The sequence below is a fragment of the Aquarana catesbeiana genome, linkage group LG01 (genome assembly GCF_042186555.1).
Source record: "Aquarana catesbeiana isolate 2022-GZ linkage group LG01, ASM4218655v1, whole genome shotgun sequence".
NCBI classification, from domain to species: Eukaryota; Metazoa; Chordata; class Amphibia; order Anura; family Ranidae; genus Aquarana; species Aquarana catesbeiana.
This window is the reverse complement of record NC_133324.1, coordinates 855,013,550-855,040,800: the sequence shown is the minus strand read 5'-3', so window position 1 is coordinate 855,040,800 and position 27,251 is coordinate 855,013,550. Positions and strand designations below refer to the sequence as shown.

At 43.0% G+C, this 27,251-nt stretch overlaps 1 protein-coding gene across 1 annotated transcript in view; it reads left to right on the top strand.

The window, feature by feature from the left end:
- The window catches only part of STIM2 (stromal interaction molecule 2), a 162,846-nt gene that overhangs the window by 43,907 nt on the left and 91,688 nt on the right, over nucleotides 1-27,251 (top strand). Inside the window, exon 2 of the mRNA XM_073609071.1 lies at nucleotides 6,910-7,040. Coding sequence (XP_073465172.1) covers nucleotides 6,910-7,040 — 131 coding nt within the window. The remainder of the gene's footprint in view (nucleotides 1-6,909; nucleotides 7,041-27,251) is intronic.

The following is a 27,251-nucleotide window of genomic DNA, read 5'->3' as shown; positions in this document are numbered from 1 at the left end:
AGTCGCATGTCAAATTGCACTGGTGTGAACCAGGGCTAAACCACAAAAGGGGAGGGGGGGAATAAAAAACACTCGGGGTCCAAAGATATCAAATCAATCCCAATTTTAAAAAGTGCAAAGCATTTTATTTTATGTTCAATATTAAATAGTACCTCTTGAAGACTAACAGGATTAAAGTACTATTATAAACATGAAAGGATTATTTTATAAAACAGCACTTGGACTTTTATGAATATGAGAAATCTATGGTATATGAGTGCAAATCTGAAAAATTCCATAAGCGTTGGGACTTTTTGGTGACTTCTAAAACAGCTCGTAATTAATGATTTTTGTAACATTAAGATCTGTGCTCGCTGAGAGAGAGACCTATTGTATATTTGTTTCCTTCCTTTTAGAGATGAATGTGTTTTGGAATTTGTTCCAGTTAAGTTTCTTAATGTAATACTGGAAAGTGTACATGTAATTTGGGGCAGTGCACCATGGCATTACCTCCAAGGTTTCCTCTAAGACCCCTTTCACATTGAGGCGCTTTACAGGCGCTACAGCGCTAAAAATAGTGCCTGCATAGAGCCTGTAAAGAGCCACTCCTGTCTCTCCAATGTGAAAGCCCGAGTGCTTTCACACTGGAGCGGTGCGCTTGCAGGACGGTAAAAAAAAACTCCTGCAAGCCGCATCTTTGGAGCGGTGTATACACCGCTCCTGCCCATTGAAATCAGTGGGGCAGCGCGGCTATACCTCCGGCATAGCACTGCTGCAGCAGCGTTTTGCGATCTTAACCCTTAGCCTCTATTGGGGGGTAAAAGCGACCTGCTAGCGGCTGAATAGCGCTGCGAAATAGACGGTAAATCGCCGCTAAAAATAGCGGAGCTTTACCGCCGACGCACCCACTTCCCCAGTGCAAAAGGGGCCTAAGGGCTCATGCACACTACATCTCAAATAAGCTGTCCCTACAGACTTTTGAGCTTTTTTTGAACTCTTATTTTTTTTCTGCCTGGAAACTCCCCTCAATGTTAGCCAATTAGTCCATGCACACTATGGCTTTTTCAGGAGTTTAAAGACATATGCTTTTACAGGCAGAATGCCCCCCCCCCAACCCATACTCATGTTTTTGAGAGGAGCTTTCGAGCAGAAAGATGCCTAAGTGCCCAAAAACACAAGAAAAAGCTCAAAAATGTGCACAAAATAGGAAAAATTAGCTATCAGAAGGGTTTGAAAAAAACTCAATAAAAACGTGCAAAAGGGGCACAAAACACAAGCTTCTTCAAGTTTTTAGGCAGAATAAAAGCTCAAATGCATGTGAAAGCAGCCTTTTTTTTTTTTTTTTTTTGAGCTGCAGTGTACATGGGCCCTTAAAGAAATAACCACTCTGTAGGATGCTATGTGAGATGTTATGATGAAGCTACAATGTAGCCCCTGATTGTAAAGCTTAATGTACACGGGATGTTTTTACAACCTCTCCTGAATGATTCAACTTGACAGATAGTAACCCACGTTTAAACAGTCCGTCCGTATTGCCATGTTTACATGCCGCGTCTGCGTTTAGAAGCATTTGAAAAAAAAAAAAAAAAAGCCTGTAAATGAAACGCGCTTAGAAGCGTTTGGCGCTTGAAATGCCTCTAAACTCAACATCTGAACTCTTTTTTTTGCTTTCCAAAAAAGGCCTCTAAACTCAACTGCCTGGAAATGACTATAAACAACCCTGTGTACATGTACTGATAAGATAACAGAAGAGTTCAGGTGCAGCTGAAAAAAATGCCCATCTACTCCTAAACGTCCATTTACCAGCAGCAGTGTACATGAGGCCTAAACGTTACATATGTGAAACCATGAAAGTGATACTAAACACACTGTTTAATTGACATTGTCTATATTTCTGTATATGGATGATGGCACTGATATTAAAAACATCGAAGAGCCTTTTTCCTAATCTATATAGAGCTGTCACATGACCCGGCTCTTTCCCAGCCTGTCTGCAGGGAAACATAGCTTCTAGTTCTCTGCTGCTGGTCATATGTTCAAAATAGTTTTTGGGATACAGCGTAAAAATAATTATCAAAATGTTTTTAAATTGTCGTACAAATATAGATTTGAAATAAAATTTTATTATTTTTTGGCAATAACATGCTGTGGGTGGGTTTCTACCAGTCATAGGCTGTCATATCCCTGTAGCCTGTATCATATCCCTGCAGGCTGGCCATACACGGTTCCAATCCCAGCTGGTTCAGCAGGAACTCGCCGAGATTTGAGCCGTTCATGGGCAGGCTTAATGCACCAAGTTGATCGATCAACTTGGGTAAAACCGGTCTGCCCAACTCTCTTGTGATTATCACTAGTGGCTGCAATAGCCACTAGCAATAACTGTTTTCCCTTGGCGAGGACAGCTTTCCCTGCCCCTTGCCAGGAGCAGACAATTGCTCGGCAGGAGGGATTCCCCTGTCAGCACTGTCTGTGTTGATGGGAGAATTGTGCAAATATCTTTCACTGGTTGCAGGAAAAAAATCTGCACCGAGTATGACCTGCCTTAGAATAAGAGGGAGGTGAAGCCATCATTAATCTACATGTAATATCCCACCCCCATTGTGTTTAGCTGGTTAGTGGGCATTGAGGAGGAGGGAAGGAGTGGGCTGTCATTTACCATTGTGTATACACCCACATGTGTGACACTATAGTTCAGGGGTCTTCAAACTACGGCCCTCCAGTTGTTCAGGAACTACAATTCCCATCATATCTTGTCATGTCTGTGAATGTCAGAGTTTTACAATGCCTCATGGGATGTGTAGTTCCACAACAGCTGGAGGGCCGTAGTTTGAAGATCCCTGCTATAGTTACATGGGCTGCTCAGATGTTGACAGAGAGGCAATACTCCGCTTAGAAACTCACTGAAAACTGAGCATGTGCAGAGCTGCCACTACAGCTGCAACATCCCTAGCTGAATAGGAGACTTGAACAGAAGGTGGAAATGGACAGCAGCAGGATCAACCAGGTTTTTAACAAATCTATAACAAATCTGTCTTTTTTTTTTTTTTTTATGATGCAAGTTTAGTAACGCTTTAATAAAAACCTATAGGGCTAGAAGGATCACTTTAAAAATATTAAATACTGCTGACAGATATAATTGCTTGAGTACCAGGCTGTTCTGATCATAAATATGGACATGTCTCCATAGTGTCATAACTGATCTCCAAGCCCTCACCTCCATTCCTATTAGTCCACCACTATGTTCAGAGAACTCATTAACCAATAAGAATGTGTATGGAAAGGGCTGAGGAGTTATTGGTATGTTCAAGCACACCTTAGGTGAAATGGACCTGCAAATGTAAACCTGGTTAAACGCATAACCCCCCCTCCATGTGTCACTTGACAATAAAAAGAAATCTCTGATCATATTGTAGAACATTGTTCTCTGGGCTAAATGTTTCATTCGCTTATCTCAACTGAATTCATGTCAGTGGAAGGCTCTATGGTGGGAGCATTCACTTTCAGCACAGAGACAACTCCCATCCTGTGTTCCGATACATGAAGTGTTATGTGAAATGTGTCATTTTATTTCTGCAGGGTTATATGGGTATTTTAGCTGTCCATTTCTCAAAGTGAGTCTTTTTGTTCTGGGTTTACTAAAAGTATAACTTATTATTACTGTCAGAGGATAGGACACTGTGTGCTTCTGATGTCATGTTATGGCTTCGATTAGATAACACTGATGCTGCTTTTTGAGAAATCATAAAATCCACTCCCCCCCCCCCCCCCCCAAAAAAAATTTTTTTTTGATGCCCCCTCCACATATATTCACGTACAAATGTAAATGCATGCCTTGGCGTGCCTACACATGAAAATGTTGATTGTGATACACGTTGCATATCACCACGCACGTGCACACATTTTTAGCTGGCTCCTAGATTCAAAGCGAATTTGTCCAGCCCTGGTTTAATGTTATGTGATTTTAGACAATCGTTGCTTTGTGGTGTGAATGAGCCCTTACACAGGGTACTGTTTCCTTCTTCTTCCCCCTATAAGGTTTGTTGTTATGTGAATGACTTGATTGTCCTCAGATCTTGCAGGATGGCAGTAACTAGAGATGTTTCTGGATCATTTCATTCTCTTTGTGGCATGTCTAGGACAACCTTATTCTTCCTGTTTCCAAGTGACTTTTGACTTCCCTCCAGTTTGTGTAAGCAGATATTTAATACATGACCTGAAACCTTATTCTAGGGGGTTTTATATTTTAAATTCTAACTCCAATCAGTTACAAAATGATTAACATGTCTTACAAGCATCCCTGTCCTGTTCTAATGACATATCTGCTGGTCCTGTATGTGATAATGGCGAGAAGGGTGGTGACAGACTAATTGGAGACCAGCAAGAGAAGGGGATGCAGGGACAGGGAACAAGTCATTAAAGAGAACCTTCAGTCAGGGCAAAAAAAAAAGACAGCAGGTACAAATACTGCAGCTGCTGACTTTTAGGGACACTTACCTGTCCAGGGATCCAGCAATGTCAGCACTCTGAGCCGATTCTTCAACCGGCTCCGGGTGCAGCAGGCATCGGCATCTTCATCAGGGGAAACCTGGAGGCTTCAGGGCATGCACTGTGTTTTCTTAATGGTCCCGCCGTCTTCTGGGACCTGTGTGTGCCCCAGAAGGCAGGGGGGGACCTGCTCTCCCCCTCAAAAATTTGCTAAATGTGGCAGTGGAGGGGGTGCGAACAAGCAGAGCTTCCACCTTATATGGGAATCGGCAGGTAGGAAGACCACAGGAAGGAGCGCAATGAGTTCAGCTTTAGAAAAGAATTGCCTATGTGGGTAATGGGTGCCTGTAGAGGACAAAAAAAAAATGCTGTGCAGCTTTGACTAAAGTTGGTTACGCCCTCTTCAGCCATTATTGCTGAACCCCAGCATCATAGGAGCAAGCTCTCAAACCCTGTGTATGCATGATCTGCTATCGATTTAGTCATAGCATTGCTGAACTCAGACTTCCTTTGATGGGGAAGAGAGCATATAAGGGGGTTTAATTCGGAGAAAAAGCTCACTACTGTCATGGTGGGGGTGAGCAGTATTGGCTGGAAGTGTCTAGGAAAAATCCTAGCAACACGGCAGAACAAGGGGATGCCATCTCTGGGGTTTCAGCCAGGCTTCGGAAGGTACAAAGGTGGTCTACACTTAGAGGGAGGGCATTTTTTGGTAAAAATGAGGTGACCCTTTAAAGCGGTGGTAATTTTTACCTCCAGGTAAGCCTATAATGCGGCTTACCTGTAGGTAAAATGGATATCTCCTAAATGTGCACCCTTTAAGAGATAATCACCCTGCATACAGCCAGCGATATTTCTGACGCATGTTCTCTGAAGGTCCGGCATACCTTGCCGAAACTTCAAAACTACGTGCTGGAACGTGGGAGTGACGTCATCACAGTTTCGGCTAATCGGCGGCGGAGCTTGCAAACCTGGAATAAAAACTGAGGGAACATATCAGCCCTCTCCGTGGTGATTTACAGCTTCGTTCCAAGGTGAGTATTTCATTTTTTTTTTTTTTTGAACATCCGCGGTTTACAACCGCTTTAAGGTTTGTGTTAGGCTGGCCATACACCAATAGTTCTTTTGGCTGGCTGACAGAATACCAGAACATTGGCTGCAGGGGCTGTTCTGACCATTTTCAGTGCTGCTCCTTTGACAAGAGTCCGTTGAGCTTTTGTTGAGCTGAGAGGGAAACCCACCGTTAGAAGTTGGAGAATTCTTCACAATTGTCCGAAATTCATACAGTGTATGGCCAGCATTAGTTCCATTTACATAAAAGCAATAGTTCCTTAAAGTGATACTAAAGGCTTTTTTTTTCTTTTAACAAAATGATCAACATGTTCTACTTACCTGCTTTGTGTAATGATTTTGCATAGAGCAGCCTCAACCACTTGCTGTGGGGGCAGTTGTGCTCTCTGCTCTGCTCTGTGTCCATAAGACACACACAACTGCTGTCTCTGAGCCAATGAGGAGGCAGAGAGCCAGGGCAGCAGCTGCTCGTATGCACATTGCTGAGTTGGGATCGGGTGAATATTGGGGGCGCTGCTGGTTTTTTTTTTTTTTCCCTTCATTCATAGAAAGCATGAAGGTAAAAAAACCTTCAGCCTTTTAGAACCACTTTAATCAGAAGGGGTGGTGGCAGTTTTATTTGGTTTGTAATTGCCTGAGTTAGGCTTCAACCTTTGCTATTATTGTTTATTGTAGCTAGCAAGCTTTAAGCTATAACTTGCACTCTTCTACCTATTGATTTGTCTGGAATAGCCATGTCATATTAGAAACTTTGTAGAAGAAATGTATTCAGCTACAAATCCGAATACTTATTTTCACTGATAGCTACATAGTTGCTGCGCCCCAATCTGTCCTCTACAGCTGCATTGGAAAAATTGAATAGCTCTGCAGCTGGCTTAGGCAGGCCATCCATGATGCAATTTTTTTTTCCTTCAACGACAGCTTAACAATTGCTAGCTGGGATTTGGATTACGTTTGTTTAGTATATTTAAATCTGCTGGTACATCTAACATTCCCCTCCCCCCTGACTGACAACGCTGCTGTCCAGAGGTGTCCCTGTGCTCCTTCATCCAGAGTGGAGGCAGTCTAATACAAGAGTTGCATAAATGGCCAGATCACCGGGGGGATGATAGAGGGGTTGGGGGGAAAAGCCTAAAAAAACTAAAAACGAATGCAGCCACCACATCTGTTTGGTAAGGGCTGACAGGTCACCAGTCCTCATGGCTTTTGATCTACTACAAGTTTGGGAAGAATCCTAGAAAATTGCCACATGCTCATAGTGTTCTGGCTTCGCTGACGGAAAAGTCCAGATTTATGTATGCTGTGTACTGTAAAATGTGTGGTGAACATTTTTGCAACATTTAAAAATGACCTCTATAAATTTTGTATCCTCAGATCCTTTAATTTCCCTGAGTCCGCCGTGTCTCACAGAAGAGGACCGTTCCAGTTTTGAAGCAATTCGAACAATTCACAAACAAATGGATGATGACAATGATGGGGGTATTGAAGTGGAGGAAAGTGTTGATGTGAGTGGAATCATTTCTTCCCAAACATGCTGACGAGTACATGATCTGGCATAACCTATAGTACCTGCATTGATGTTTTATGATTATATTCATGTGATGGTTTTCTTAAATGATAGACCTGTTTTGTTACAGCTGATTACTGATCTGTGTATTTACAGTATAAGGTACTTTATGTAGGTGATAACAGCTACATCGATTTCCTATGTTGCCTGTGCAGTGTTTTGTTAGCACTGGTCATTTAATGAACATGCTTGCTTTTTTTTTTTTTTTTTTTGCTTTAACTATGACTTTTGCTCTGTTCATAACTTAAAACAAGGCTATACAGTAGTATAGTATAAAAGCTATACATTTTTGTGTATGGCTCATATCCCACCAGCGATTCTATTGCTGGCTGGCCCTTCCTGTTCATTCCTGCAGTCCTGAGAACATCTATATACAAAAATGAAGTGCAGTACATCCTGTCCTGGAGTGCCGCAACTATAGAGATGGATGGGAATTGCCTGTGTTATGTGGTTTCTGTAAGAGATGCTTTCTACCATAAGAAACTGCACAAGTGTGATGGCTGCCTTAAAAGCTAGATCTGTAATATCTCTCAATGCTTGTTAAAGCACAACTCCTGGTTTCGGGGGAGTGGACATGATCTCCTGACTATGGTTTGAAACTCCCTGGAAATGTCATCACCAATTGTTATACTGTATTTCTAGCGGTGTTCTTTGCAGGAATGGATACAGTTAATTTTTGCCAGTGATAAAAAATGTATTGTAGCTGATCAAGTTTATTACTTGGGGGAGGGGGGGGAGGGAGAGATATCTTCTTGCTAAGAATATAGAGACATCCTTAGAACTTTTGGACACTAAACCTCAGTCATGCAATCTGCAATGCAAAACATGAATTTGGGGATTTAGGTTAACATTAACCATTTTTCTGCCAAGCCCGGCCTCCCATTTTTCACCTCAGGTGGCTTGGAGCATTTTTGCAGTTTTATTTGTTTGCTGTTTTTAGTTTATTTAGAACTTGAAAGTTAGTAAAAGACCCCCAAAACCATATATTTTTGAAAGCACAGGACTTGTAGAATTGAAAATATGGTGCTATTGTTTGTACTCCCCATTATAAGTCAACTGCAACCTACTTAATCGTGAACCTAGCATACAACCGGAAATGTTAGGCTCCATTCACATTAGCGTGTCTCCAAAGTCGCAGGATTTCTAGTGCGACTTTGGGTGCATCTTTGATCCGATTTTACCACCTCTGAACCAAAGTCACATCAAAAGTTGCACCAAAGTAGTGTAGGCTCCTTTTTCAAGGTCATGGGGGCTATTGAAAAGATGGACTGTGACCTGTCATGCAACTTTGAGGCCTGTCCAGATTACCAAGTTAAAAAGATGGTGGTGGTGGGAGGTTAGGGGGGTGGACAAAAGCTTAATACAAGAGAAAGTATTCACCTCACTTCAGGATTGGTAAGCTGCAATATGACATTTTTGCTTTTGGCTTTAATACCACTGTAATTACACCAACCTGAGGTTTGGTATGTCTCCTGACTCCTTTCTCTGGGCATCCTGGAAGAGAACATTTTAATGAAGGTGCCCAACAAGTAGTAGAATCCAGTACATAAATACCCACCGCCCAGCTGACAATAGTAACCTTATTCTTTCATGTGTAAAACTTCTTTATTTGTGATTTTCTTTCTTAAAGCAATAGAAGTGCTTATTAATATTATTATTTAAGGTACTATAGCGCCGTCAATTTGAGCAGCGCCTTACATATACATTGTACATTCACATCAGTCCCTACCCTCAAGGAGTTTACAATTTAAGGTCCCTAACTCACATTCATATACAGGGGCCAATTTAGGCTCGGTTCACACTGGGGCGACTTGGGATCCGACTTGTACGCCCTCAAGTCGCCCCAAGTCGCCCCAAGTCGCTTTGCATTTAGATTACAATTGTAGTGAATTGAACCGTCTTAACTGACACTACTGAAGTCGCTCCGACTTCAAAAAAGGTTCCTGTACTACTTCTATCCGACTTGTAGGCGACTTGTACCCATTCAACTCAATGTAAGTCGCCTGCAAGTCGGATCTCTCAAGCGACTTTGCAGAGAAAACCCCTCCCTCCCCCCTCCCTCCCAGAGAGGTGATTGGCCACAGGCGAAGTCGCCTGTCATGGAGGCGACTTCAAGTCGCCTCGTAATTTGCTGAAGTCGCGCTAAAGTCGCGCTGAAGCCGCGTTGAAGTCGCGGTACAAAGTCGCGCTAAAGTCGTGTTGCCCATGTGTGAACCGACCCTTAGACAGAAGCCAATTAACCTACCAGCATGTCTTTGGAGTGTGGGAGTAAACTAGAGAACCTGGAGGAAACCCACGCAGGCACAGGGAGAACATGCAAACTCCAGGCAGGTAGTGTCGTGGTTGGGATTCGAACCAGCGACCCTTCTTACTGCTAGGCGAGAGTGCTACCCACCATTGTTAATATTATGATGAATGTAAAAATCTGCTTCTGTATATAAAGCTGAAGATTTCAAAAGTAATATAGTAGTATAGACAATGCTTTGATTTTAAAACCCAGGCTTGAGAGGGTCCCACTCGTGAGAGCTTACCGTCTAAAGTGTTTTCATCTAAGTAGCTCTCTGAAGGCAGTGGCAGGTAAATTGAAAATTCTTTTCAGATTATTGCAGTATCTGTTGCCAAGTCTGCAATATGTTTGTTCTAAACCTTCCAAATCAGCTTATGGTCTTAATTCCAGGGTTATGGATTGTAATATTAAGGGGACGTGAAGCATTTGATGGCAAACTAAACACAAAATTAAAGGGCCAGAGCATCCAAAAGTAACATTTTAGTTGTAGATGGAGTTTAGTCTCACTTTCACATTTATCTTCAGCAGCCATATAAATATTGATTTTGAAAAGCACATTAGTGTTGCATTACAGTATAACTAAAAGCAAAACTTTTTTTAAAGTTTTGGATAAAGCGGAGAGGGATTTAAACACTTATCATTGAAAGTAAAAAAAATTCCAAATTTTGTGTTGTCTCCAGAAAAGTAATAGAGGGGAAATCTTCCAATGGGGACACTAGTTCTGGTAACTTGGGGCTCCCCAAGGATTTCTGTTAATGTACAGAGATTTCCTCTCACTTCTTGTTTGACAGGAGGACAGGAAGTGAAGGGAAATCTCTGCAATGGCACACAGAAGGTGAAAAAAAAAATCTGACAGGGGTTATAGCCCTCTTACTCTATCCTAAGTGAAAAAAAAGTTTTGCCTATAGTTCTACATTAAGTTTGAGTGTGCTTTCCTTTGAAATGATAAGAGCCCCTTAAAAAAAATCAGTTTTGCTCATTTAGTGCAAATCAATAGCTTTCACTTTACCACCAGCACCACCAGTGACTTATACCTCCCTTTGCTCCCCCACCATGACTGTAACATAGATGAGGGGAGGGGAATATCAGGCTTATTTAACCACTTGAGGTCCGGGCCATAGCCGAATGATGGCTACAGCGCGGACCTCAATCTCCGGGAGGACGTCATATGACGTCCTCCCCTATGCACGCGCACCGCGCGCACCCTGCAGGGCGCGCGGTGTGCGTGCTGTGATCACCGAGTCACGGAGACTCGGGTGATCACAGATCCGAGTAAGGGGCCGGTCCCGGCCCCTTACCATGTGATCAGCTGTCAGCCAATGACAGCTGGTCACATGATGTAAACAAAAGCTCGGTGATCGGTTTCGTTTTCTCCTCACGCTGACAGCGTGAGGAGGAAAAAAAAGCCGATCACCGGCTCATGTCAAAGGGACATCGGTCCTGAAGAGGAAGGAGGCACAGATGCCTCATCTGTGCCTCCAAGTGCCATCTACCAGTGCCCACAGTGCCCGCAAGTGCCACCTAATAAAGCCCACAGGTGCCACCTAATAAAGCCCACAGGTGCCACCTAATAAAGCCCACAGGTGCCACCTAATAAAGCCCACAGGTGCCACCTAATAAAGCCCACAAGTGCCACCTATCAATGCCCACAAGTGCCACTTATTAGTGCCACCTAGCAGTGCTGCCATCAGTCAGTGCCCAATCAGTGCCCATCACTGCCACCTATCGGTGCCCATCAGTGCCGCCTCATCGGCGTACATAAACAAAGGAGAAAAATTAACTGTTTGCAAAAATTGATAACAAAATATAAAAAAAATATAATTTAAAAAAAAAAATTCTGTCTTTTTAAATTTTTTTTAACAAAAAATAAAAACCGTAGAGGTGATCAAATACCATCAAAAGAAAGCTCTATTTGTGGGAAAAAAATGATAAAAATTTCATTTGGGTACCGTGTTGTATGACCGCGCAATTGTCATTCAAAGTGCACTAAAAGCTGAAAATTGGTCTGGACAGGAGGGGGGTTTAAGTGCCCAGTAAGCAAGTGGTTAAAGCCAGGTACACACTACTGGGTTGCACGTAAAAAAAACTGACAGCTCCGGTCTGAGCCACTGTACTAACTATATGAGGTTAGTTCAGCGATCTCCCATGCTGATCTGTTGTGTTCTGACAGGAGGATGCGCCCCCCCTCCCCTGCAAGAACACTCCGATCAGCGCTCTCTGCTATTGGCTGGTCTTCCAGCATGCATGCCTGACAGAAGCCGGACAGACTGACATACACAAGGGCCAAATGTTGACCATTTTTTTAACTGCCCGTTGTCTCCTGACATTCAGCCTGTGTGTGCCGTTTAGAACTTGGAGCTCAAACATGAGTTCTTCTTCCTGCTTCTATTTGTGAACAAAGAAAAGGACATTATAAACACCTGCCGGGCCCAGCATTAAAGTGGACCTTTGCTTTATCCTACATAGAGAAACCTAAGCTTCCCCATAATATATAAAGTAAAGTGGAACTGTTGGTCTGCTGCTCTTTTCCACAATGAGCAGACTCTCCTCACTGCTTGTCCTCCTCCAGTGCCAACTGTTCAGTGCTGTCTATCGCTGCTCCATCCCCCAGCCATCACTATGTTTCCCATTGAGGCCTTCAGCGCTCCTTTTCATCCAGTTATGTACCTTGAGCACAAGTGCTACGTCTTGGTACCTGGGTCTATTCTTTGTATCTTACGGATGCAAATAAAGGGCTGGAAGAGCACGCTGCAATGCACATGCTTGCTAAAAGCAAGAGGGTTTTTTTTTTTTTTTTTTATACCAAAGGCAAATGGTCCATTTTCTTTTCAAGGGAAGTTGCACTTTACAACAGAATTTTCCCCAGAGTTTAGGTAAATTTAGAAGGATTATATGATGTGCTGGTTTTGGCTAATACATTGTACCCATTTGTGTTGCCATGTTCTAGCTTTTTGGCTAGGTTCACACTGCTGTGATCTGATTTTAATCAGATTGTCAGTGCGATTTATGTAGTGCAGCTTGGATGTGTTTGGTTTATTATATGGGGCCAAAATGCGCTGGTATCACATCATGGTAGTACATAAATCTTTTCCAAAACCGCTCTGTGTTGAGTGGCATCAAAGTGAATGGGCACCATTGTCATGTGATTCTGTACAACCCCAGTCGCATACGAATTCGCATCAATGTAAATAGATCCTTAGGATGCAACTTCTTGTCCATTGTATGCACGCCATCTGCTTTGTGTTTACATGTTCAATAATAGAGTGCAAGTCTGCTTCTCCCAGTTGTATACAGACTTCTGTCCCCCTCTTTGTGCTGAATTTGGCTGACATGCTCAAGCTTCCCACAGGTGCCATGTAAAGGGTTGGCGCATATGATTGCTTGGTCATCAGGATTTCTGAAACCTCTTCAAGCTCAAATTAAGCTTTTTTTTTTTTTCTTTTTAATTGCTGTGAATGTTTTTATGAAGGAGAGAAACACAACCTGTGATTTTTATCTTGTATAATGTTATCATATTACTTGGGATTGTAAAGTTTTAGCTGGTTCATCAGTTTGAGCTGTGTGAAATTTGGGGAAGAGTGTACATCTCTTGACGCGGAGCGATTTTATCTAAGCTTTTCTTAAAGTGACTATCAGAGCTGTTGAGTTTGCTAGCAGTGGATGTCTTGTATACATGGCTTCTTGAAACCATCACTAAAATCAATGAAATTAGGATCTGCTGAAAGAAAGGACCACTGTACTGTACTGAGCTGTGTCATGTTTGTGGAAGGAACTGTCCAATCTCTCATAAATAAATGGGCAGCCATTGATCGACTTGGGTTCAACCAGCCTGTTGGCTATTTTACATGTGATTACTGGCTGCGGCTATAGCAGTAATCATTGTGTTCTGCTGGCGGGGAAGGTTCCCCATGTCCTCCTTCTGGCAGAACACGATAGCTTCGTGAGAGAGATTCCCTCATCAACACTGACTGTGTGTTGGTGGGTGAAGCAAGCAATTTTTCTTCCTTTCCACCTGTGGTGAAAGGGAAGGAAATTTCATTTATGGGCTCCTTTAGTTATTAAATCAGACCAATGTTCTCCCCCAGCTGTACCCTCTTCTACCTAAACTGGTGTAAAATACCCAGTGCTAGGCCTATGTAATGTCACATGAAGGAAGCGCTCATGTCACCGATGTGTCTATCCATCGTGTATAGCCTGCTATTTTTTATTCCCCCTGCCCGGCTTTCGTTTACCAGTGACCCTCCTTTCATTTCTTATAGCTGCAATACAGGATACTTAAATTTATTATACTTGAGTTGGTTTCGTTCATTAATTGCTGCTATATGGAACATGGGTCATATTTTGCCTATGCAAATAGAGTATGCTGTAAAGTACACCTGTTCAAATATTTACCTATACGCAAACTTTTACCTTTCTAAAATAAGCCCAGTTTTAGAATTCCTGGTCTGCTTCTAAGCTATGGTTTCTATTTTAAAAGCCAGTCCTTTTATAAAAGATATGGCTTGACCTGGTGTGAAAGGAAAGCAGCAAGTATAGAAGTATGGATGAAAATGTGCCAAAATCTGGAAACCGAGGAGAGCAGTTGGGGCAGAAATGCAGCAGAGCAGGCTGGTACTCCTAGGTTTCAACACTTGCTTTTGTGGCTTAAAGAAGAAGTATAGCCAAAGCTATTTTGGCTGTACTTATCCTGTAGGTTATAGGAGTGCAGTTCATTCTGCACTCCTGTGACTCGTTTTCAGCTGATAGCGGGCTAAAATCCGCCATTGGCTGACGGACGCGAGCTGGTCCGGGCTCTGAAAAGATCCCGGCCGTATGGTCAGGATCCACCCAGAAGCCTGGTCTGGCACCTGGCTCAGCCTTTCAGTGATCCGCTGAGAGCCTGTTCCGGCAGCTCCCGCCCCCTCCACAGTCCAGCACTCCAGTGAGCTCTGGAGGAGAGAGCAGAGCGCTGCTGACTTTTCCGGCTCTGCTCATAGCAGAGGGGGAGAACTGAGTGATCAGCAGTGTTTGATCACTCAGTTCTCACCACAGACCCGGCGGGGGACTTCAATCCAATACTACGTACTACACCTAGGTGAGTATAAATGTGTTTTTTTTTTTTTCTTTTAAACTTTACTACTTCTGCCAATTTCGTTGTTACCTTGGCGCTTCTCGTTATACTAATGTGTCATGGTTAGCTGTTGGTTCGATTATCTTTAGAGGTAACGTCATAACACTCTGTAGATATGAGGGCTTTGGGGGGAAGAGGTTGCTGTATTACCACACATCTCTAGATCTAAACTGTAAGATATTTAACTAAGTTTTAAACTGTAAAATGTAGTTCAACACCCAGCCTGCCCTTATGGCGTGTTACAAAAACAAAAAACCTTTTGAAGTTAAGTCACTAAGGCTGCATTTGCACCTGAGCATTGAGCTTTTGCCTCCATTTTATCATGTGTGCTGTTGCTGTGTGGACATAGCTTAAAGTGGGAGTCCGGCGACCAATCTTTTTTTTTTTTTTTTTAGGTCATTGAGACACTTTGCTAATCCCAAAATAATACTCAGTTTGGGTGTAATATTTCCGCCTCTGTCTGTTTTCGTACTGAAGAATAACTTAAAAAATGTGATGCTGGCTGTTTCCATCTTGCTTGTGGGCATGTGAAGCCCACAAGCATTGATTTCCTGGATGCGGTGAATGCTGTTCATTCACAGCTTGTTCACGCGCATGATCATTGTTTCCGCACTAAATCTTGGGAAGCCTGACACTAAGCTCCCAGGAGAAAGTGCGGCGCCGGGGAAAGGCAATAAACACGCCTACTCCCATGGGGGGAGACACAGGAAGTGCCACAATAAAGTACAATATAAAGGTAATTACAGCGATAAAAATGTTTTTCGTGTGGCATTTGAACATCTATGCAATTAACTGAAGGGGGTAAGATTAAGTTAAAAATTTGAGTGGAACCCCGCTTTAAGAGTGCTTTTTAACCACTTCAGCCCCAGAAGGATTTACCCCCTTCCTGACCAGAGCACTTTTTACAATTTGGCACTGCGTTGCTTTAACTGCTAATTGCGCGGTCATGCAATGCTGTACCCAAACGAAATTTGCGTCCTTTTCTTCCCACAAATAGAGCTTTCTTTTGATGGTATTTGATCACCTCTGCCGTTTTTTAATTTTTTGCGTTATACACGGAAAAAGACAGAAAATTTTGAAAAAAAATTATATTTTCTACTTTTTGTTATAAAAAAAATCCAATAAACTCAATTTTAGTCCTACATTTAGGCCAAAATGTATTCGGCCACATGTCTTTGGTAAAAAAAAAGTCAATAAGTGTATATTTATTGGTTTGCGCAAAAGTTATAGCGCCTACAAACTAGGGTACATTTTCTGGAATTTACACAGCATTTAATTTATGACTGCCTATGTCGTTTCTTGAGGTGCTAAAATGGCAGGGCAGTACAAAACCCCCACAAATGACCCCATTTTGGAAAGTAGACACCCCAAGGAAATTGCTGAGAGGCATGTTGAGCCCATTGAATATTCATTTTTTTTGTCCCAAGTGATTGAATAATGACAAAAAAAAAAAAAATTACAATATGTTGTCACTAAATGATATATTGCTCACACAGGCCATGGGCATATGTGGAATTGCACCCCAAAATACATTTAGCTGCTTCTCCTGAGTATGGGGATACCACATGTGTGGGACTTTTTGGGAGCCTAGCCGCGTACGGGGCCCCGAAAACCAATCACTGCCTTCAGGATTTCTAAGGGCGTAAATTTTTGATTTCACTCCTCACTACCTATCACAGTTTTGAAGGCCATAAAATGCCCAGATGGCATAAAACCCCCCCCAAGTAGACACCCCAAGCTATTTGCTGAGAGGCATGGTGAGTATTTTGCAGCTCTCATTTGTTTTTGAAAATGAAGAAAGGCAAGAAAAACTTTTTTTTTTTTTTTCTTTTTTCAAAACTTTGTGACAAAAAGTGAGGTCTGCAAAATACTTACTATACCGCTCAGCAAATAGCTTGGGGTGTCTACTTTCCAAAATGGGGTCATTTGGGGGGGGGTTTGCCACCTGGGCATTCCATGGCCTCCGAAACTGTGATAGGCAGTGAAGAGTGAAATCAAAAATTTACGCCCTTAGAAAGCCTGAAGGCGGTGCTTGGTTTTCGGAGTCCCATGCGCGGCTAGGCTCCCAAAAAGTCTCACACATGTGGTATCCCCGTACTCAGGAGAAGCAACAGAATGTATTTTGGGGTGTAATTTCACATATTCCCATGGCATGTTTGAGCAATATCATTAAGTGACAACTTTGTGCAAAAAAAAAAAAAATTGTGTCTTTCCCGCAACTTGTGTCACAATATAAAATATTCCATGGACTCGACATGCCTCTCAGCAAATAGCTTGGGGTGTCTACTTTCCGAAATGGGGTCATTTGGGGGGTTTTGAACTGTCCTGGCATTTTATGCACAACATTTAGAAGCTTAGGTCACACATCACCCACTCTTCTAACCACTTGAAGACAAAGCCCTTTCTGACACTTTTTGATTACATGAAAAAAATATTTTTTTTTGCAAGAAAATTACTTTGAACCCCCACACATCATATATTTTATTTTTTTTTCACACAGTATTTGCGCAGCGATTTTTCAAACGCATTTTTTGGTGAAAAAACACACTTTTTTAAATTTTAATGCACTAAAACACACTATATTGCCCAAATGTTTGATGAAATAAAAAAGATGATCTTAGGCCGAGTACATGGATACCAAACATGACATGCTTTAAAATTGCGCAAACGTGCAGTGGCGACAAACTAAATACATTTTTAAAAGCCTTTAAAAGCCTTTACAGGTTACCACTTTTGATTTACAGAGGAGGTCTACTGCTAAAATTACTGCCTTCGATCTGACCTTCGCGGTGATACCTCACATGCATGGTGCAATTGCTGTTTACATTTGACGCCAGACCGACGCTTGCGTTCGCCTTTGCGCGAGAGCAGGGGGAACAGGGGTGCTTTTTTTTTTTTTTCTTATTTTTTTGCTTTTTTATCTTATTTTTAAACTGTTCCTTTCATTTTTTTTTTAAAATAATTTTTATTGTTATCTCAGGGAATGTAAATATCCCCTATGATAGCAATAGATAGTGACAGGTACTCTTTTTTGAAAAAATTGGGGTCTATTAGACCCTAGATTTCTCCTCTGCCCTCAAAGCATCTGACCACACCAAGATCGGTGTGATAAAATGCTTTCCCAATTTCCCAATGGCGGTGTTTACATCCGGCGAAATCGAAGTCATAAAATGCTCGTAGCTTCCGGTTTCTTAGGCCATAGAGATGTTTGGAGCCACTCTGGTCTCTGATCAGCTCTATGGTCAGCTGGCTGAATCACCGGCTGCATTCTCAGGTTCCCTGTTGAGACAGGAGAGCCAGAGAAAAACACGGAAGACGGTGGGGGGTGGGGGGGCATTCCCTCCCACTGTTTGTAAAAGCAGTCTAGAGGCTAATTAGCCGCTAGGATTGCTTTTACATGAAAGGCGACCGCTGGCTGAAAAGAATGATACCAAGATGATACCTAAACCTGCAGGCATCATTCTGGTATAACCACTCAAAGTCGTGAATGGCGTACCTGAAGACAAAAAAATGGTTAATAAAGCACAGTAAATGGTAAAGTATAAAAAATTGCATACCTGAAAAGCAAACATGATAAAACATAATAACAATAAAACATTGCAGAATAGAATACAATAAAAAAGAGCAGAACAATAGAGAGAGAATAGAGAGAGAGAGAACAATAAAACGACAACTATTTTTTTTTATTTTATATTTTTGTTTGTTTTTTTTTTTTGTAACTGTAACTTTTATAACTGTAACCGGTTCCAGGTTCGGGTCTCTCAAAATGCGATGGCATCTTGGGAGACCCTGTGAAAGTGTGCCTAGTCTGTGGAATGCTGTACCCTACGCTAATACTCAACTAGTGAATGGTAGCGTTCAAAACATTCACCAATGCAAAGACCAGGATTGTCAGGACAGGAGGGACAATAATAGCGGGTGTCACGCCTATATCCGCGCTTGCTGCAGACACAACATCTTTTTTGAGGGGGTTTTTTGGGTAGGGGTACTCGGGAGGACATAAAGAAAATGCCTCTCATGCAGCCGACTGCATTTGGTTGGGGATGTGAATGGGGGAAGTACGGGTGCTGCAGAAGCGGTGGGTTCCCAATTAGGATTGGCGAATGCAGCAGGAAGGGCACTATGGGCACGACGGGCCTGTGTTTGTCTTTTTGGTGACAGCGGGACACTACTTGTGCTTGCCACCTCACCAGCTTGAACTGCACTTATGGGACTCGCCACGTCACCAAGTGTTACTGCAGTGCTGGTTTGACTATGACCGGGGTGTACTAGGCCGCTGGTGCTTGCCAGTTCACCAAAACGCTACCAAAAAAACTGTTAGTGATCGCAGGGATCAGGCCTGACTCTGCGAACGCTGCAGTTATGCGTTTAGTGTTTTGTAAGTGACAGTGATCGATCGATACTGCACTTGGGTGGGCCAGGCGGAGGGGCAAAACGCAGGTGCTAGCAGGTATCTGGGCTGATCCCACTAACACTGCGTTTTTGGGAACCCTAAACTGCTGGGGACGCTAGTATAGATCTGATCGGATGAGATTGATGCGTTCAGATACTATACCACTAAGGTTGGTGTACGCTGCGTGCGTGGGTGTTCGCGGTACTGCCTGACGCTGCCTGAGGCAGGTGCTTGCCAGTTCACCAAAACGCTACCAAAAAAACTGTTAGCGATCGCAGGGATCAGGCCTGACTCTGCGAACGCTGCAGTTATGCGTTTAGTGTTTTGTAAGTGACAGTGATCGATCGATACTGCACTTGGGTGGGGTGGGCTGGGCCGGGCGGAAGGGAAAAACGCAGGTGCTAGCAGGTATCTGGGCTGATCCCGCTAACACTGCGTTTTTGGGAACCCTAAACTGCTGGGGACGCTAGTATAGATCTGATCGGATCAGATATTGATGCGTTCAGATACTATACCATTAAGGGAGGCGTATGCTGCGTGCGTGGGTGTTAGCGGCACTGGCGCTAATCTGACGCTGCCTGGGGCGACGCATATCACCGCCGGGCGATCAGGGGGCTAAACCTTTATTCGGTAATAAACGGCGGGTGCCCTGACACTATAAAAAATAAACGAACTAACCAGCGTCAACCGTAACGGTTATACGGTGATCAGTGGTGAAAGGGCTAACTAGGGGGCAATCAAGGGTTTAAAACATTTATTAGGTAGTATATGGGGGTCCCTGTCGCTATAAAACACTGACGGCGAACCTAAATATTTACGTCCCTAACTAGCGTAACCAGTGACACTAATACATCGATCAGAAAAATGATCGCTTAGTGACACTGGTGACAGGGGGTGATCAAGGGGTTAAAACTTTATTAGGGGGGGTTAGGGGGGTATCCTAGACCTACAGGGGGCTAACAATAACTGCCCTACCACTCTAACTGTCACAAACTGACACCATGCAGTAATCAGAAAAAAAAAAAAACTGCTTGGTGTCAGTGTGACGGGGGGGGGGGGGGGGGGGAGGGGTGTAAAGTGTGCCTGGCATGTTCTACTGTGTGTGTTTGTGTGTGTGTGTTGTGCACTCACAAGTCTTCTCTCCTCAGCGCCGGAACGGAAACTGCCGAGCCGAGGAGAGATGACATCACATCCTCTGCCTCTGTGTACTACACAGAGGCAGGGGATGATTGTCATTGGCTGGGAGCGATCGCGAGGGGGGGGCGGCGATCGGATGGCCTCCCCCTCATCTCTACACGTTCCCAGATCAAAGCCGACCGCATGATTTTGCCTGCCTGTGCCATTGTGTTGACGTATGTAGTCGTTAGACGGTCGGCAAGTGGTTTTTAAACGTGCGTGTTGCATAATTTTATGGGACTCAAAACACCCCAGAACGCTGAAATCTGCCTGATTTGAGCTACAAATGAAGCTGCAAAGGCAGAGCTGGATGGAGTTGTATACAGGCCGTGATACTTGCAGCACAAAAGAAATGAATACCCCCACCCCCGTTCTTGACCTGTTCAAGTGAATGGGGACATGCCCTAACCGTGTTTCATGCACCCAGTGTTGTGGTGCGGGGTTAAAAAGCGGTTGTAAGTTGCGACAATGCCTCTTCTTTGTCTGTCGAACACCCTCTGAAAATTGGTAAGCATTTGCTCTTCAGAGGACAGCGCTAATGAAACCAAGCCCTAAGGCGCTCAGAAAGTTGTAGTTGCCTATGAGGGATTTAAGATTGCCATATTATTTAAATTCCATCATTGCACTGTAAAGCTGGCCATCCATGGATTGAGATGGGTCCCTGCTGAACTGGCCTAATTTCGATCATGTGTGGCCACTGCGGTTGAACAGAAGTTGATCTGCTGATAAATAGCTTGATACATAGACTGGATGGAAAATCCTGCTTAGAACGGAGTGAAGATTTATGTGCTCATTCTATGATTTCAGCCATTCAGAGGAAGTGTTGTAATCTATGAATGAATACAAAGCTTACTCTGGTTGGGGTGGAGAGGTAGGCCTAGGACATCACAAATTCAGCCTCAGCTTTATTTTCAATATTATTATTTTTTTGAAAAAGGGCTTACAGAGTGTACCTCAATTGAGGATGTAACTGTAGGGTAATGTATCACAATAGAATTGTAAGTCAAAGTTGTTCAACATCGTTAAAACATGAAAAATATCAAGGATTGTATTAACAAAAGAACATTTGCTGGGTTCATCTCTTAAAAGGAAAAGAGGCAGATGAGAAGAGATTAAGGAAGATGGCTAGACTACAAGGATGACGTCCCAAGGGAGACCTGTGGGGTTAGCATGTCACTGTTACAGATGTGCAGTACATAATGAATGCTGGAGCCAATCTGTCCACTTTTTGCAAGAGTTGACTGTTGCCGTTTCTTCATGGAGAACATAAGCTCGAATTGGGTATGAGTATTGAGATTTATCAAAAAAGAGGAAAACTCTGGAGTGTCTTGTTTCCAGCAGGAAGCTATTGATTTCTTAGCGGCTGTCAAGAAATGAAGCACTAAGGGAAGATGCTTTTTTTGGGCAAACGTTCACAGTTCAGTAATAGGAGAGCCATGGCTGGGTCTGGGGAGCAGGTAGCGCCGGTGATGGAATGTATGAAGTGAAATATCTTTCCCCAGAAGGGAAGAATCTTGGAGCATCGCCACCAGAACTGTAATAGGGATCCTGATTCTTCACTCTTCCTCCAGTATTGTGTTGAGTTACCTTTGGAAAATTTTGAGAGCTGAATTGGAGTGAAGTACCAATGGTGTCTTAACTTTAGGTGTGATTTCCAATGTGTTGTGCAGTGGGAGGTTTTAAGCAGGTTGTTGGTTGCCGCGTTCCATTGCGAATGATTGAAAGTACAAGAGAGATCTTTTTTCCACTTCTTCATGGACTGAGTTTTTTCATGGGGTGAGGAGAATAGAAAAAGTTGATAGAAGTATGTGATACCTTTCTTGGTTGCTGGAGATGCGCAGAAAGTTAGAGCTTCTTGTGTAGCCATTACATCCGGTTTAAGGATGTTTCCTAGAATGTTCCAAACACGTAGGTATTTATAAAAGTTGCCTTGTGGTAGACAGAAGTGTTTCTGCAGGTCTTCATATTTTAGGAGGTTTGTCCATTGTCACTCGAGGGTGACCATCGTTCGGCGGAATGATAGTAGAACTTCAGGTTAGGGTCTCCCATGCCTGTAGTGCATTTTAGGTCTGTACATTATGTTGCTGAAGCAAGCTCTTTTTTTCCCCATACGAAGCTGTTTATGGAGGCTTATAAGTTCTGTAGATATGAGTTAGTCAGAGGGATCGGTAATGTGCAAAAGTAGTATAAAATTGTTGGGAGTATGGCAATCAGAGGAAGCTTTGTATTCAAAGAAAACAGCTCAGCCTGACTGGATTTAGTTCCTGAAGCAGGTTAGAATTTCCCATCCTACCGCTGGAGCACAGCGCTGTATACTGTATGTTACTGAGGCTATTTACAGTTTATACAGTGTTCACAGGGACTGCAACTGTTAGTGAAGTAAATGGTTAGCTTGGACTGTTTAACTGTTTAAAGGTAAATGAAACCTGGAGATCAGCTTTAAAGAGTAACTCCGCTTTTGTTGAGAAAAAAAACATTCACCTCTGGGTGATCTATGTACATTACAATGGTTTGTGACAAACTTTGTTGCAGATTCCTACCTTTTTGTTATTCTAAAGAAATCCATGTGTATTTGTGTCCATGTGGGAAAGTGAGTCTAAGGGTCCTTTCACACGGGACAGATCCGTGATGATCCGCCCCGTGAACATCCGCTTGCTCAGCAGGGATTGCTCCGTGGATCCCCGCTGAGCAGGCAGATGACAGGTCTGTCGCTGCACACTGTGCAGCGACGGACCTGTTAGAGTGCCGCTCTCCCCTATGGGGGATCGGATGATGACGGACCGTAGAGTCCGTCGTCACCCTATCCGAAAACGGATGGAAAAGTAGGTTTTTCCTCCGTTACACTTTTTCGGAGCAGGTCGGATGTCAGCGGACATGTCACCGCTGACATCCGACACACCATAGAGGTCTATGGAGGGTCCGTTCAGGTCCGCCTAAAAAACTGACAGGCGGGCCTGAACGGATCGGCCGTGTGAAAGAGGCCTAATAGGAATGGTTTCAGAATTCTCAATCAGCTGTGCACCTGCAGGTCTGAGGAGAGCTGCTGGGCCTGCATCCCTTTTATCTGTGATTTCCTATTGGGGGTATCTCACCAAAAATGAAATTTTTGTTGCAGGGGATGCCTGAAATCTGACTTGTATCTTAGTGCAGACTTCTGGGAAACTCAGCGAGCCAATCACACAAGCAGGAAATTACATATCTGGGGGGTGATTTGTATACATTCTATGTACAGAACACCTCCAGGTAGCCATATTGCATTGCATTTTCAGAAAATTACAGTGGCTGCAGATTGAAAAGGAAAGGTAATATATATATATTAGTTTTTTTTTTTTAAGTTGTTTTTATTGTAATTTCAAGGTAAATACAAAACAGAGCCTATTGGGCATTCCCAGGCTCGGTCATTACAACGACACACTATTACAAAGCGGGAAGAGAAAAAAAAAACAAAAAACATACATATAGAGAAATAGAAATTCTAATTAAACCGTTGTACGCTCAACCACCTGTGCAGAATATTCAAAGTAGTCCTCTAATTCCATGTATATGTAACACCCACCTTAGTCCTTCATGAAATGAGATGTACATTACAATAACATACCCATATCCACCCCCCACCCCCCCCCCCCATAAATTATCGACTGAGCAGCCCAGGGACGTAGGGACGTTTATGAGATCAGGGATGCTACTTGAGCCATTCCCGGCACGTTAAGAGAGTGAGACTACTCAGCGATCGAATCTGCATTAGTGGACTGGGATTCCGTCCAAATATCCCATATTTTGTGGAATTTTTTGCCACAACCACGTGACAGGTAAGTAGCTTTGTACAATGGTAAAGCTGCATTCACTAACTTCTTCCAGAAATTTAATGAAGGTGCAGATGAGGCCTTCCATCTGAGTACTGTAGATTTACGGGCATAGTAAAGTAACAATCCTAGCAGGGTTCTGATTGCCCGGCGTGGGGCCAGTGGTTCAACGAGTCCCAGCAGACATACCTCTACGGACAGTGGCACAGGGACGGTGGTGACAGTCAAAATAAATTTGGTTACCTCAACCCAAAAAATTTCAATCTGATGACAGTTCCAAAAAATATGAGTGAAATCCGCTGAGGCTGTGTTGCATCTCCAGCAAGAGGCAGAGATAGATGGATAGATTCTGTGTAAGTGCACGGGCGTGTAATATACCTGATGTACTATTTTAAATTGCACCAATTTATCTCTAGAAAAGGGGTATTCCCATATTTCTTCCCAATCTTCTGTGTCTAGTGTAGGGAAATCTACCTCCCACCGTGCCCTAAGATTTTCTAGTCCCATGTGGACGTTAGGGAGTAGTGCTTTATATATGGTGGATAAGGGCTTAACTAGAGCTTCATCTCTGAGCAAAGTCTCCAGATTCGAGGTGTAAAAGGCCACAGGAGCATTTTCAAACTGAGTGTTGAAAGCATGCCTAAGCTGCAGAAATCTAAACAGGCGTAAGTTGGGTAAGTTAAATTGTTGTCTCAATCTGTCAAAGGTCTGTATTCTGCCCTCAAGACAAATTTGATTTATATATTTGATGCCTTTGCATGCCCATACTCCAGGGTCAGGAATGGACCCGAATTCTGGCAATTGCAGGTTAAACCAAAGAGGGCTATAGGGGGAGATGTGTCCAGAAGGTATGGGGCGTAGTGAATTTGCCACTGACCACGCCCGTATGACCGCTCTCATTGCCGATGTAAGAGGGAAGGGAGCTCTAGGGCCCCGGTAAATTAGGTTCCGTAGCGCCTCATAAGACCCCAAATGTGCTGCTTCCAGGACCACTGCTGCGTTGGACTCATCAGAGACCAGCCAGTTGTGGGTGTGGGATAACATAGTCGCCACAATGTAGGAGGAATGGTCAGGGCAAGCCAAGCCTCCCTCTTCCCACGGTCTCTGCAGCACCGTCAGCTTAAATCTCGGCTGTCCGGATCCCCAGAGAAAAGATAATGGTGTTTATCAGGCGAAAAACCTTTTTGGGGATCCAGACAGGTGCATGTCTGAGAGCATAGAGAAAGGCAGGTAGAAGCTTCATCTTAAATAAATTGATCCTTCTGATTAAAGAGAGGGGGAGATGTGCCCACGCCTTCAGTCTTTTTCTCATCCTTTGTATTAGTGGTTCCAAGTTAAGGGTATGATAGTCGGAGGTAGATGTGGTGATGTGAATACCTAGGTATTCAATTTTGTCTGTCCATAGTAAGGGTAGGTTGGGATCTGCCTCTTCCTTTGCGGCCCTATCTATCGGCAGAATTTGGGATTTATCCCAGTTTACCTTTAGTCCCGAACAGCTAGTGAAATTAGAAAGAATGGTCAACGTCTCTCGAAGAGACTGGGCAGGGTCACTCAAGAAAAGAATAAGATCATCTGCGTATAAAGCAACTTTCTCATGTATGGATCCCACCTGAATGCCTCTTAAAAGGAAAGCTAATTTTTAATATTCAATTACAATATGACTTGTGGTGCAATTGTATACGCTTTTTTTTTTTTTTTTTTAATTTGCTATTTGTTCCCCCTCCACAAAATTGGAGTTACTCTTTTAAATGCATTTTCAGTTGAAATCCGTATTCTACCAAGAGTATCAAACACTCAGTGTTCTTTTTTTTCATGTGTTTCTATTGTTTTCAATTGTAACGCAAACACAACACCACATGCAAATGCAGCCATGAAACATAGGCGTCAACTCTTCCCAGCTGATTACAATGTCACAAGTGAAATACAGATTTTCGCATGTGTTCACAGCTTTCGACAGCCGATTCCAAATTTTCGTACGTAATTCCCGAAGGGACAAACCCCAAATTGTTTCTCGTACAGGAACAGAATGAACGATTTTCGTTTAATTTTTTTTTTTTTTTTTTATACAAGAAATATACAAATCTGAAAAGAGTGATCAGAAACAATAAACAACAAAAAAAAGTCTGTCGTACAAGAATTTTTGTGCAAATGTTCTTTCATCGGTTCCGATTTCCTGTTGAACAATGAGAAAAATTGGACGATCGTTCGCCTGATTTTCTTAGTGTGTATCCCACTTTAGCTCGGTGTCTGTATGGTACACCATTTAATTTGTTACTGAAGCAGTTTGATTTATCACCCTTTTTTGTTTTTGGAGAAAGGTCTCACTGAATGTTGAGAATGTAAAATATGCATCATTCACGTGTTTAATATTCTGAGTAACGTGTGCCAGTAAGAAGGCAGCAGCTAACATTAAATAGTATGATTCATCCAGTTATTTGGGAGCTTGTGATCAGCATCTCCAATACTTGGCAGAATTTTTGACATTTTAGATTGTAGAGAAGCAGTTGCAATAGGCAGCACAATATCACTTTCTGCTAATGCTTCACAATGTGTCGGAGAATGCCATGATCATACCAAGTCTGCCAGCCCTGCATTCAGAGGCATGGTGCTCCTAGGCTGGTTGTGTGTATGTCGTCTGGTTTGAGTTTCACATTCCCATTTGCATTCATTATAGGTGCTACAAAGGATGTAATGATGCCAAAAGCATTTACAAAAGATCTGCTTTAAGTGTGATTATTTCTATATGGTGTACATCCAGGACATTGAGGTTCAGTTCATGTATATGCGGTGTGGAAAAATCAGCAAATCCTGAGTGCTTCCCACACTGCATTAAATTGCACTCTGCTCATGCAATCTGCCACCGCTGTCATTGTTAAATTCAGGACACCCCAAAACCAGTTCGCAAAGCACAGTGCGATTAGCAAAAATTGGACCACATGGGTGTTCAAACGTTTCTATCTGCGTTCAGGAGAGAGAGGTTAAAGCTCACCTAAATGCAGCAGTTCCTAAACTCTGCTAATGTCTTCATGTACATACAGCCTGCTTTGATTTTATGTGATTTGGCTGAGTTTTGCGGCCAGTGTTGCGTCAGAAATCGACGATCCGTCAGATTAGGTAACAGAAGTGATGTTCTGTCAGCTGCGCATGCGTCCACTGCTACCAGGTTTGCTCATCTGACAGAACACCTGCAGTCGGAAGAAGGCAGTGGACATCTTAGTACCCAGCTACGTCTTGAATTTCACAGTGATTTTAGCAATAAATAAATATAGTATATTGACATCTATGGTGCTGTTTGCATGTATAATTTTGAAAGCCTAAAGACTGTGATGAGCAGTGCAGGGTGTACCAATATGGCCTCCGCCACCTTCCTACTGCTGCCA